Source organism: Lagopus muta, chromosome 2, assembly GCF_023343835.1.
Source record: "Lagopus muta isolate bLagMut1 chromosome 2, bLagMut1 primary, whole genome shotgun sequence".
Lineage (NCBI taxonomy): Eukaryota > Metazoa > Chordata > Aves > Galliformes > Phasianidae > Lagopus > Lagopus muta.
The window spans coordinates 30,422,318-30,436,366 of record NC_064434.1 but is presented as its reverse complement, the minus strand read 5'-3'; the positions used below and the strand labels follow the sequence as shown (position 1 = coordinate 30,436,366).

At 39.7% G+C, this 14,049-nt stretch overlaps 1 protein-coding gene across 7 annotated transcripts in view; it reads right to left on the bottom strand.

The window, feature by feature from the left end:
- The window catches only part of MYO6 (myosin VI), a 770,453-nt gene that overhangs the window by 69,748 nt on the left and 686,656 nt on the right, over positions 1–14,049 (bottom strand). For 5 of the 7 annotated variants that reach the window (XM_048935647.1, XM_048935650.1, XM_048935649.1 and 2 more), the window contains exon 2: positions 2,660–2,798. The exons of the other annotated variants lie outside the window; for them this stretch is intronic. In XM_048935647.1, the coding sequence (XP_048791604.1) occupies positions 2,660–2,776 (117 nt within the window). In that variant the 5' untranslated portion in view covers positions 2,777–2,798. The remainder of the gene's footprint in view (positions 1–2,659; positions 2,799–14,049) is intronic. 7 annotated transcript variants of the gene reach the window in all.

Below are 14,049 nucleotides of genomic sequence, written 5' to 3'. Positions count from 1 at the left end.
TCAGCCAAGTGTAACAACAGGCCGTCTTTCCACTGCCTCCCTCCTGGCACCCCAACATGGGACAGCAGGCAGGAGGCAGGCTCCCAGCTGGATGGGAACTCACTCATTCACAAACCACTCTCTAGATTCCCTCTTTTCTTTCCAGTTTTTTCAGCCCTGAAAGCCCACGATCTAGCTTTGGAGAGCAACTCCCATCACATAGCTCAAGCACCCTCTCTTCAGATAACAAGCTCTCAACCATGTGCAACTCTGCTCTCAACTCTTACACAACACAGTCTTGGTTATTCCGATCCCCATCTCTCTTTAGACGCCTTGGCAGAGATAAGTAAATACTGTTGCTAGCTCTACATGAGCTGTGGTATCTAGAAATGCTATTGCTGGTTCATAAGTAAATCAGCATGTTTGCCAGCTACCTCCACCAGTCTGGGCTGGGCTTCACAACGCAAAGCAGTCTGTGGCCACACATGCCCTAGGTCCTCCTTCCTGCTGCTGCTTGCTGCCATCCTGGAAATTTTCCACTTCTCGGCTGCTCAGGCGGATCCCCTCTCTGACCTAGTTTGCTGTGTTACACAGCTCCACTGACATGGCTGAGGGTGCCACTGCAACGCCATGGCTTGCTGCGGGCAGGGGAGGGAGAGAAGGCTTCAGGACAGCAGGAAAATGCTGCCTCATAGCATTTATTGCAGTTATTAATTTACTTAACCATTAATGGTATAAAAGGCAACAATCAAGAAAAGCATACATGCACGTTTCCATTTCAGTCAGTTATCCTGAGTGAGGTACCAGCTTCTCCAGAGAATACGTATGACATGTTAATGACCCAGATTAAAAAATAATAATAAGTTACACTGCCCGGGTATGTTTACATGATCGGGTTACTCATCTCCTCCCTGTAATTATCACAGGCAGTTCTGGAGCTGCTGGATCACTCCTTACTGAAGAGCACTTTTGAGCTGTCATTTTGAGTAAACAAAGCTGATAAGCGTGGGTACAAATGCTGACTGCATTTGTGCATTGGCCCCAATGCACAAAAGCAGTGTCTTCTCCAAAAGACAAAAGCAGTCAGAAACATTTCACTATAAAAGGAAATTGATGTCACTTTGGAAAGACTGAGAAGGTAATCAAGATAATGCTTTGCTCCACCACTGTGAATATAAGCGTGGTACTCAGAACTATAGGACTATAATCTCCACTGAATTTAAATGCCTAATTGTGAAATGTTTGGTCCCTTACATGAAGGAACACACATTGTTCATTGTGAACCATGAAGGTAAAATGTCTGTATTTTAGAATCCATTTTAAGAAAATAATAATAATAATAATAATAATAATAATAATAATAATAATAATAAAGAAGGAAAAAAGGAAGGAGACAAAAGGGCGCTCCCAAGGCAGCACACATATTAGAAATAAACAGAGATTCAAGACTCTCTTTATCAACTGTTTTTGTTTTCAATGTGTGAACTTTTGCTCAAATCAGGAACCTTCTGGGGATATAAACAGAAACAGGGCTAGGGGTCAACATCATTTAAATCAGTAAAAGCCTACTTAATCACAGCTTTGGAATATTTAATATGCTCTTATCTGAATAATTTTGCTTTTTCCCAGACCGAAGAATGCACCAAACATACAGACCTTATCTCACACACAGATATCCGATGTTACACTTTTTACTTCTGAGGAAAGAAAAATCTACTTCCTGTAAAATATATATATACATTTTTAAAGAAAATCCAAAAACATTCCTCTCAAAGGAAGAACTGCTGCATAACTTTTTGATCTATGACAAAGCCCTCTCTATTATTGAAGATGTGGGGAAAAAAAGTGACCAAAAAAAATTGCCTTTCCATACCTGCAGTTACAAAACAGACCAAATTGTTAGAAACAGCATGCATCCCATACTGAAAGACCAAATTACAACTTCTAAAACAACATATAACCTTATTTCAGCTAGTAAAAACAGGGATGCTGGCCATCTGAATTAGGATAATTAATAGTAACAAGGCACTTCCTGTAAAAACTGACATTTAATTACAGTGTACTGAATCTGAAAGATGTCATGATAAATGATGCAGCTTGAACACATTAATTAGGACTTCATTTTAGAAAATGTATTTCTTTTGCCTTTAATTTAAAGTAGCAATTCCATAAGACCTTTGATTGACATTATGTTACACTTCACAGCACTCAAGGTAAGAGGATTCATCACTCAATCTTTAGCAATGTAACAGAAAATTGCCTAGTCTAAGGACAGAGTTTAGCACACTCCTGCAGGATTCTCTCTATATGTATCTACCAGAAAAGTGAGAAGTTAATCTCAACAACACATTCCCAACCAGTTTCAAATTTAGAATCATCAAGTACACAGTACTGAATCAAAATAACCATGGGGATTCAGTCTCCCCATCCTTCTTAAGCACATACACACGTTCAGACAATTGACAGAAAGCATGCACTTGTTATCAGTGGGATATTTCACTTGCCCTGCAAGATAAAGCAGAATGAAGTTCCTTAGCCAAGCACAGCAGAACAGAAAACCTTTTCCCCACTCACTCAGGCTGCATGTAATGGTGGATGTTGGAAAAGATTTGGCCCACAGGTTAAGATATATATATATACCTAAGGTTTTTCTCTGTTCTTTCACTTATCAGACACTTACCTTGCCTTTCTGATTCAAAGGTTCAATAGTTAAGTAGTCAGTACCAATATCCACAATCATGCCCATCTGAAACCCATCAGTTGGGTGTGGAGCCCAAACGGGCTTCCCGTCCTCCATTGTGGGAACTATCCAGTATTTCCTGTAACAAAAGAAAAAAAGTTGTATACAAATCTAGGTAGATATCAGGATTTAATACACAGACATTAGTTTACAATGTTTATTTCTGTTACCCAGCATGGAAGCAGCCAGACAACAGAATGGAGCAAGCCTGTCAAGACACATTCTTCCAGGCCTTTTCCATCCTGTGATACTTTACTCACAGAGGACTCACTTAAGCTTGTGTAAGAACATGATTCAAGGACTGAAGAATTTGGGTGGTCCACAGCCTACTACTAACTGCAGCTACTACTAACAAGTTATGAACAAAAAAGGAAGCTCAGCTCAGTGAAGTATGAAGTACCGGACAGATTCAAAGCTAAGTCTATACTATAAGTGTGTAACTTTATAGATATGTATACACACAGACACAAATGTAATGAATCATACAACTAAGAGAGGCTTGTCTTTACCTGACTTGGGGTGCAAACACCTTAATTTCTGTCAAGGGCACACGTCCAGGTACGAGCTGAGCAGAAATGCAGTCCTTTCTCATTTGAGACAAATGAACTTCTAACACAGCTGGGCATACGGCTCTTAAATAACCCTTTTATGTATTTCTTACAAATATATTGATTTTTCATACTACTCATTTGAGATACTAACATCCAACACAGCAACAACAAAACTCTCCCTGTTAAGGAACTTTGACCTTATTTTCTATAAAAATACGGTGTGAAAATAGTTTTAGATTATGAGGAATCTACAATACACAAGCGAAATAGATATTAAGGCCAAGACATTCAAACCTCAGGCTCCTCAAGTTATGCAGCTAAATAAGTTCCCAGTTAAAAGAAGTATTTGATTGCATGCAAATCTCATTGAACTAACCAGGAAAGCTGCCAGCATTGGCACAATCTGAATGGCTAATGGTGCCATTTTAAATATGCTGAATGAGTTCTTTTTTTTGAAACCTACTTTAGAGTCCTTACACTAATGAGAATAGGGATTCCTCACAGCTTGAAAGGCTCACTCCTCCTGGCTTTCTCTAATTTCTCCTCCAAAACTGATTCACTTACCAAAGTGACATGCTTTAGGGATCCCAAAACTTGTAAAAACATTTGCCACATCACTAAGGTGGAACTTGCCCCTCCCAGCAAGAATCAAATGAGCCCGCAAGCCAGAAAGAGAACACTGGCAGCAAAGTCATATGCTAGGAAACAAGTCCCATGTTCGTCTTTTCCTCACATCTGAACGAAAAAGGAGCTTCAAAACATCTCACAGTGGGTGCAGATCCCCTGATCACAAGCAGTGGCAAGGAGAAAGGTCATTGTCCCCCCAAGGAAGTTTTACAACCACAAGCCAGAAAGGACATTCTCGTCTCACTGAGAATGTGTCAGGACATGCTTCACATGACCTGCTTTTTGCTGCCTCCAAGGAACTTAAAAAGGTCTGAAGAGACAGCAAAGCCTTCCTGAGATTGCTTTGGGAATGCTGTTGGTCTTAACATCTTCATTGTCAATGCATAAGGCAACCTGTCATTACCTTCAAGGTTAAATAACAGAAGATTTAAAGTAATTCTAAAGCAAAGACTTTGGAATGCAAAGTCAATTTTATTTTTTTTTTTAAATCAAGTAACGTTCATAAGAGACTTTGAAAAAAATGGTTGTAGCATACTTCATTTAAAGAAAATATCTCTTTTATGTTTAAATATACTCAACTAATCAGTTAATTTTTCCCCCTAGCATGCGGTTCTGAATGTGTGAAGATAATGAGGATTTTAACACATGAAAGTTTATAGCATATTCCAATCGCACAGCTCATGCTATTTAAAATAATTTATGTAACACAGGAAGCCTTACAGTTTATTTTCCCCTGTGGTTGGAGCACTTTAACTTGTCTTAACTGCTTACAAAGTTCATGTGCTAAAACAGTGAGCATCGCATTCGCTTCTATTACTTCCAGCCTCTTGCCACATGCCATGAACTCTGCATACCAGGACCATCGTTAGCATGTTGCCAGCAACATGGGATACATCCTGTAAAACAACATCTGCAAACACTCACAGTTGGCTGCTGGCCATATTCTCTTTACTGTAGGATACTGTAAATCAGACCCAAGCTACATCACTGCTCTGTGGGTTATTTCTTCCAGCCAGATCTGACCTCTGATCACTGCCACAATGGGTGCAGCTGCTAAACATCTGAGTTTATTTCTGGATATAACCAGGCCTTCATTTCTTCACAAGCCTATCATCTCCTTTTAAAATCCTACTTCAACTGGCACTTCAGCCATAGGTCACACACCACTAAAAACAAGGCTCTCCTCTGCATTCAGTGTATGGCCAACTCTCCAGATGTAACAACCTTGCAAAAGGAAAATAACAGTACTGCCAAAATTTCTGCTTCAACATGAATCCAGTCCTTCTAGTTGGCATCTGGAGGCTTCTGCTTTGTTCACCTACAGAGACTTCTGCATTCTTCCACAGTCTGAAGTCTATTTCATGCTTTATTAACAAATTATGACATGGTAATGTCATGAGCTAAAAAATCCTCTTGAAGGACAGAGCAATGAGTGAATTCAGCCACCAGAATGCAAAATGCGCATTTGAGAAAAACTAATTGAGGTTTTGCAAGCATGTAAGAATCCACTGATTGCATCAAAATTAAATGTAGTAGTTATTCATGAGATAGCTAATTACTTTTAAGAAATACAGTCTTCTGCCTGAGAAGCATCACAAAACCAGTGACTGTAACATTTTGCACTCAGCACTGCTGAGTATCTCTATTAGCTGGGACTCTGACAGGCTTCTGGCAGCACAACAAGATCAGCTGCTGAAACCTATCAGGCTATACCTGCTCTACTATCTACCTTCCCATCTGATGCAGATGCCCCTGCCCTTGGGACTGATGCATGAAGTCTGTTCTGGAACCAGCTCTTGCACAGCCAGTTTTCAGCTCAGCATTCTGAGATAAGCTGAAACACAGAAGTACAAGTTCAACTACCTGAGACAAGTTTTTTAGGAAAAGGCAACAGCATTTTATTGAAAGAAAAATGAAAATGAAAGAAAATGCTTTATTGATTAAAACACACAGATCAGAGAATGCAAACTAATAGCAGCATTTCTGCTAATCACAGCAGGTTGAACACCTTAGAAATGCAGACCCAGTTCTTACATTTCACTGCCTAGTGCTTGCAGTTTCTCACAAGCAAGTGCCTTCACTTAATTTTCTCTGACACACTTTTGTAGCTGTACTTGCATTGAATTTACCATTCGCATAAGAAATACCTACTCTGCTGTTGTCTTTATTACTCAAAACATTTTTTAAAAGAAAGCCAATACTTTAAAGCAGAATAGAAATATAGTTTTATTTTCTCTGCAGTAAACGGGACAATTCACAGAAAAATCCTGGATCTCAGCAAAGAAAGCACAAAATTCTCTGCATCACCGGAGCATTCACAGATCTCTTCCCACTATCTTATCAGAAATGATTATAAAGTAGTTCTGAAATCAGAAGGTGAAATAGCAGGTGAACCCGAAATATATCCTGGAAGAACAAATGCTATGGAGTAGAAGAGGTGGTGTGGTACAGCCTACAGACCTGTACAGTCTGTACTACGCCATCTCACTCTCCTGTTTCTGAATTTCTGCTCTAGTCAGGTCAGCACAGCTCCATTCCTTGTTTTGCTTCCTTCCTGTCCACCTTGAGAAACACCGGTCTTTGTTACAAGAGGGTCCTGACTAAGAACCAGAGCTTCACAAAAACACACATCCATTTCATCTGCAAATATTTTAAATGGCTGCTGCACGAAGAAAAGTTCTTAAGAGCAGCCAGATTTACAAACTAATAAGAAATTTCCTTCACAGGAACACAATATTTTTCATGTTTACCACTATTCAGAAAATACAGTATTACTTGCACTGTGCTGCATACAAGAAACAATTCACATTTATAAAAAAAAAAGTATTTGTACAATGTTTTTTCAAATGTGCCACATCTAATCAATTTCCATTTTTATATCTACATGCAACTTTCACAGAGCTAAAATGCAAGCCATTAAATCAAGATGAAATAATTAAGAACTATCATAAAAAGCTATCATAGAAAGCATATCTAGTATATGCTTTAACTGAACTGATTTCAAAGGTCTAAATGCTGTTTAGCCATTATTTACTAAGTGACAAGAACCTCTGCACATTTAAGAAAGAAAAAAAAAAAAAGAATAAAGACCTATACAGCACAAGAAAATCAACCAAATAACATCTCAATTTTACAAAGCCTACCTAAAGGTGTGGGGATAAGAAGCCCAGTGGAAAACCTCTTATTCTCAAGAAAGAATTGGCCTACTGGAGAAAGCTTCATTGCAGGTTCTGCCAACTGGGTTTGCTGGCTTTTTTGGAAATGCACTCCTCACCAGACAATGTCAGCACCAAAGAGCTTTGTGGCAATCAATATACAAAAGGAAGAATGAATTCTGTATGACACTAAGTTTATAAAACTCCAAGCTTGTGGTCTTTTGACTATGGTATTGAGAAACTAAGATTGATTCACATGAGGATAAACATTTGCTGATTTCCTCTGTGATTCTTGTATTTCTGTCAGCTTTTCAAGCTACCCATCTGTTAAGAATACTGCTCCTACTTCAGTTTTTACTAACAACATACATTGGCTTCTATCCCAAATCTCATTAATTAAAATAAACCAAAGTGGAACTGCCTGATAGATAAAAAAAAAAAAAAAGTACATAGAATCTCCAGGAGTATTCAGTCAATTCAGAGAGTAGTCAACTCACAGCAAGTAACAGCAACAAATAGAAGTAACAAAACCCAAAACATAATGTCAACTTTAAGTAACACTAAAAACGCAGTCAAAAATAAAGCTGAAGTCAAAATTAAAGGAAGAACTCTGGACACCACTTCAGAAGCCTTCCTAAACAGTGGGGGGAAACAGTGAAACTGAACTAGAAACCAAGGCAGCAAAACAAGCTGAAGATGGGCAGCTCAAACCACACTCCTGAAGGCTGCAAAAATCAGCCTGGGTTAAACAAGGAGAAGGGCACAGAGCGGCAGTGGGGAGACATTGGGAAGTTCAAGACAGGTTTCATCATTCAGATGAAGATCTCAAAGTAAAATCAAGCCATATCACAACAAAGTAGAAGGATCATGAGAGCAGAGAGGCACACACTTGCAGGTCTACCAGTAGCAGCTAGTGAATCTAAGCATGAACTCAGCAGTTTGTGTTGCTGTGGCTGAGGCACAATGCTGCTGGATTGCTAGGCCTGAACTCACCAGCACACCCAGCCAGTAGCCAAGGGCAGGGAACATCAACCTCTCCAACCAGCACTGGAACAGTTTATGCCCTCCCACAATACCTCTTTCCAAGAGTACATGCAAGAAAGAAATAATTATTTTTTCAAGAAAGAGGTTCTCTCTTGGCTGAGGAAGTTTAGATTCCCTTCCAGTTGGGTCACTTCCCAACCTCCCATACCCAGCAATCCCCATTTCCCCAGTGGTTCAGTGACTGCCTGCACTCCTTACCCATTACGCTCTGATGCTAGGCTTTAGCTCATTTTCAGGTGACCCAGTGCAAGAACTTACTTGTTCAGTCTCCTTTGAGAGCACATGCCCATCAGTTTTTACCTCAGCTTTTACCAAGCTGATCCAGAAAGAGGCTGAGCTAGATTGAATCCCAGTAATTCACACGAAGATAAGCCCAACAGATTCAATTCACAAGGAAGTCATAGGCATATTTCCAGACACAGATTTACAAACAAACAAACAAACAAACAACAACTTTTGACTGCTTTTGAATTTTTGGTAATTTGCCAATTGTTCTTATGTTTTTGGTTGTTTGGTTTGTTTGGTTTTTTTTTTTTTTCAGAAAAATACTTGAAGTAGATACACTACAACAACCAGGGATACTACTGTGTGTTTCATCCTTCTAGATGAGTCATCCTCAGACCTTGACCTTCAAGTAACTCTACAATTTCAACAGAGAAAGTCAAGGCTGAAATGTAACCTTAGTCCATGTTGTACTAATAGCAATGTTGTTCTCCTTGGGTGCACTGGAGAACAATTTAGAAACCCCTCCAGGGCTGTGGGGAGTGGGTGACCTGTCACACACCAGCACACAGCTCTCACTCTTCACTGCACCCACTTGTCTTGTCAAGCTTTGAACTCCAGGTCTCCAAGCCTCTCTCTGCAGTGGAATAATGCAAAACACAATAAATAAGTAAATTGGAAGAAAAGAAAAACGGCAACCCAAACTGTTTTATCAGTCTGATAAATGCTTATACATATGCTTATGTATGTAAATAACAACCAAACAAGACATCTAATTGCATTATAATGTTGGTTGTTTTTTACTTTTTATCTTTTTAAGTCCAGCAGTAGGAGAACATTACCACTACTTTCAGGTATATACCAGAGTGAAAAATGGAAACACAGAGACAGTTTTAACCTTCTTTTTCATTTCTCCATATCAGCTTGTACATCCTGTGAAAAGCATGGGCGTAACTTATAGGTGCTGTAGAGAGACAATCTCAGAGATTGTCACTGATAAGATATTTGGGAATATGAGACTAAAGGCATTCTCTTAATATAAATGAGCGTAAAAGCAATCTAAGACAGTCTTACCAAGGCCAAAGCTACCCAGAGAAAGTAAAACAGAACAAAACAGAACATTTTGTCAGTAAGTCCATCAGGTCTGGGGAGCATATCAGTATAACGGGCCATTTACAATGAGGCAAGAACATGAAACAGTAATTTCAGTGAAAGACAGTTTACTATTTATCTAGCTCAATTTTAAAAAAAAATATATGGAATGTATGCTTGAAGAATAAAATCCATCTGAAATAACTTTTAATTCTTGTACTGATCTAGAAGAGCTAGAAAAGCTTTTCAAAGAAGCCACAGTGCAATAAGGACTTAGGCAACCAAGCAGCAACAGATCAGACAAAATCTGTTGTTGGTACCAACAGGAATTTGGCAGCACTAAGAACTGCAGACCAGAACAATTTCCACATTCTGACCACATCCTGACCATAGCTGAACTTTGATTTTTGGCAATATATTCATTTTCTTCAAGGGCTTCCCTAAACCTTGACAGAGTGCCGTGCAGATTATGGTCCCCAAACCACAGCTAATCTTGGATCAGGTTTCGCCACAGTGCAAGACAAACGTACTCCTCCTAGCCAGACCATTTATCTTACTGTGGGCTCAGAGTCTCTGGGCCTTGCAGCAGATGGCCAATGCAGCTCCACTGTTTGCTGCTTTTACAGAGAGCAAACACTAAGAAATCTAGCTCTTATTCAGAAAATGGTTAGACAGGCTGATGTAGAAGTCCAAGAGTATTGTATTGATTTTAAAATCTCAAATCAAAACACTACTTCCAATCACTTAACAGCAACACCACAAAAAAAAAAAAAAATGCCTCTCTGCTCAGAAGATTCTGTTCGAGTCTACAGTGACCAAAACCTACCAAGCAGCATTATCACAGAAATCGAGATCAGTTTTCTGTTTCAGTGTTACAAAATTCATAAAAGGGATCAGGTTTGGTCAAACTCATCTTTTAGAAGGAATCTGTAGTAGCAATAAGGCTATGGCTGCAGGCACTACAGTACAAGCACTGCCTCTTCAGAGTCAGAAGAGTTATCCCTAAGGCTGGGTATTGTACTGAAGCAACCAAAGGCACACGTGATCACAGCACATATGATGTTAAAGTAATCTGAAAATAACGCATGCAGAATCATGACTAGCAGGGTCGGCCCTTGAGCATAATTACAGATTCCCTTACAGAAGCTTATGCAGAAGGCAAACCACTGTGGTCACATGCTCTGAACACCCTATTTGTTTTGGCAGAAAAGCCAGAAGTAGAGTCAAGGAAAGCTTTCTGTCAGGTTGTAAATGCAGCCACAAAATGTGATTCAGGTGTTTTTAAATTCAAAACTTCCCAAGCAATTAGAGCAGAAAAAAAAAATTCAAGAACAGTCACTGTAATGCCACCAATGCCACTTCCCAATCTGAGTTTGTAGCTCCAAGATTAGATATAGCATTGATCTATGACACCTGTGCTCTTTGAAAAAGATTTTTTTTGTAATCTGAAATGTGGGCTAACCTTGAAAGACTGGGAAACTCCTCTAAGATATGAGACATAAAGTCACCACGTCCTGTCCCCACATAGTCTTCATTCAGACTAACTGAATTCATATGCCTAAAACACATCCATCCCGTGACAGCCTGATGGCTAGATACATTGAAGAAGGACAGCAAATCTAAATTCCGAATGAAACTGAGCGTCTACTAAATAAAAGGTGCTGTAATATTCATGACCACTTTTCCTTTTCTTCCTTCAGTTACATGAGCAGGCATAGTCTTCATTTTGCTTCCCTTCCTTTAAGAAATACAGATGGGCTAGCATCCATCCTACATGCATTTTGAGGTGTTAACTAACTTTACTCTCTACCAAATAGCTTTACTAGATCCAGCCTGGTCTCCTAGAGAAAACGTGAACAAAGAGCTGGGGAATATCAGGTGACCTGCTAAGGAGCATCCTCCGCTGTATTTTCACCCCAAAGGAAACCAATTGGTGTGCCTGGAGCCAGAATGCAGTGAACGCAGGCAAGCAAGAGGCTCAACTTGTGAGCAAGCGCCTGAGATAACTAGCGCACACATCTCTAATCAGCCTTCATCCAGATGCTAATGGTTCCTGGTACGGGAAAGGAGAGAAATTGTAGACCGTTGCTCTACAATAATCAGGGCAGGGTTAGGGCTTCTTTTTTCTTTTGCCCTTCATTTATTTGCATTTTATCTTCAACTTGATCGTAATTTTAATCTAATCTTTATGTCTGAATACAGTGCATTAGTGTTCATACAACACATAGCTACCAATCACATCACATTACTTCATCAGCAAGAAAGGGAAGATAGCTTACACTTACAAAGGAAAAAAAATATTCAAGAAGCCAAGTCATTCTTCTTTTCCCCCTCCCTAAGGAAGCACTATTCCTTCTGCAATACATTTTGCCTTAGAATCACAAAGTTCAGGACTTCAAATGCATGTTTATGTTAAAAAATTGAGCTCAAGCATCAGCCACAGTGAGACTCCCCTACAGATCTTATACAGACATCATGATCTTGCCCTGTAAAAACAACACATGATTAAAATTACCTTCAGTTCTCTCCCAGTTGCCACAAGAGGATCCAGCTGGGCTTTAGGCCATGAGCAGCCACCAGGCAGCTCTCACAAGCCCAGCCCATCAGCACTGTGCTGCCCTGATCCTGCAGCCCCAGCTGCAGGGGGAAACCATGTGCTGGGACAGTGTCCTGTAGCCCAAAAAGGTGTCAAAATACTTGGACAACAAGCCTCAAGGTAAAATGGCCTACCTGCTCCTGCTCACTCCCCACAGACAATGACATGAACTGGAAACCTGGCAGCAGCAGGATCTGAAGTGCAGGGAATCTCTGTTCCTTCATGTCCAGACATAACATTGTTCAGTTTTTCTGAACAAAGCTGCTGCTTATTCAACCCGCACAGAGCTTTAATCCTCATGTTTTGTCTAACACCGGGCCACAGATTCCTCTGCTTGTGGAATGGATGAGACATAAAATGGGGCCCGACATGCCAAAGCACAGCCAGTGCAGTCGTGCAGTTTGATTCAAGGGTCAAAATTTCCAATCATGTCCTTCAGCCACATCAACTTACATAAGCTTTTCTTTCAGGTATGGGCAACACATAATAAAATGTAAATCCAAATTGTTTCCAAAACACATTAGAAGACATAATTTTAAAAACATCATTAAAAATAACTATCCTTGAAAACCATGTACGAGGCTTACCATGGAAACTTTCAATTTCCACATACAAGATCATATAAGCAAAATGTTACTCTTCTCCACAACCTATAGACACCTACACAAAAGTATATTCTAAATGCTCCCCAAAAAATGCTCTTCTCCTCCCCTTGGGAAGATTCAGCCTCCTTACTCGCTACGTAATGCCTGCTCCCCATTAACTGGGAAAATACAAAGACGTAACAATTTGTGACTTAGGAAAGAGCATCAAAGAACAGGTGAGGTAATTTGAAAGCTCATTGCCCCAGGGACAAAAGTCACTTTTCCCATTTCTCTATCCCTTTCTCCCCACCTGGCCAGCACCAACCCCAGAGCTCCTGCAACACTAACCAGTGTATCCAGTGCACCAGGACAGCATTAAAAAAAACAATCTCCAAAGGGGATGGCTTCATGCATTTTAATAATTCCTCCCAGATCAAAATGAGGATGAATGAACTTCCATTGCCAGCACAAAGTAGCAAACATAACACCAAGAAAGTAAAAATCAGAGCAGAAACTCCTCCATGCAACAAGTTTTTACGCTGGATCTCCTCAGTCTTGAAAATCCACCACATGTGAAAGGTGTGAAGGACACAGGTGTAGAGAATGAATACAGACCAAGTATCACTTTTTCAAGACAGAAAACTAAGTCCTCTCGTACTTCAAGATTCAAGCAGACTTCATCATTTTTAACATTCTGTACTTCCTTAGTCATGACAATTTCCTTCGCTAAAACCAAAATATTTAATGCAGAAACACAAAGAAAACGTGACATACATAACATAGAGTATTTTTGTAATGACTCAGGTCAAAAACTCAAACCTCCCTAAACCTAATGGTTTTTCCACTGCTTTGAAGATTTTGTTCAACATTTCACAAAAGGCGTTGCATTTTCTACCTCCCCCAGATGATGATATCTGCAGCGTGTTGCACAATTCAGCAAATATGCGCAAGCGCGGCCTGAATTGCCTGGGCCTCACCTTGACTTCAGATGTTCACAGCTGATCCAGAGAATTTTAGTTTCAGAGAATAAAGGCATGTTTTTAAATATTTCAAAGAGAAAAACATGCAACAATTTTTTCCTTCTTTCCGTGCTTTTGCAGCACGAACATAATAGAAACTCCACTTGTGAAGCTTTCTCAACTGATTATTGGCATTTTTCTGAACTATCTGAGGTCAAGGATAGTTGAAACTGTATTCTCCAAATACAAAAGTAGGGTACTTAATGCGGATCACAGAAAGATTTGATCAATGTGACCTCTGGGATTTAAATAACACACTTCTAGACCAGTTGTTTTTAACTGCTGGTTCAAAAGTCCCCAAAAGAGAGATCAAGAGAAGTAGTATTCCAAAGAACATACAGATGTGAAGTTTCTGACGGAATCCAGCCACCCAATAGAAACATCAGGGGAGTATGAAAACCAGGAGGACTAAGTTGTTGTTATAGAGTGAAGAGAAGAAC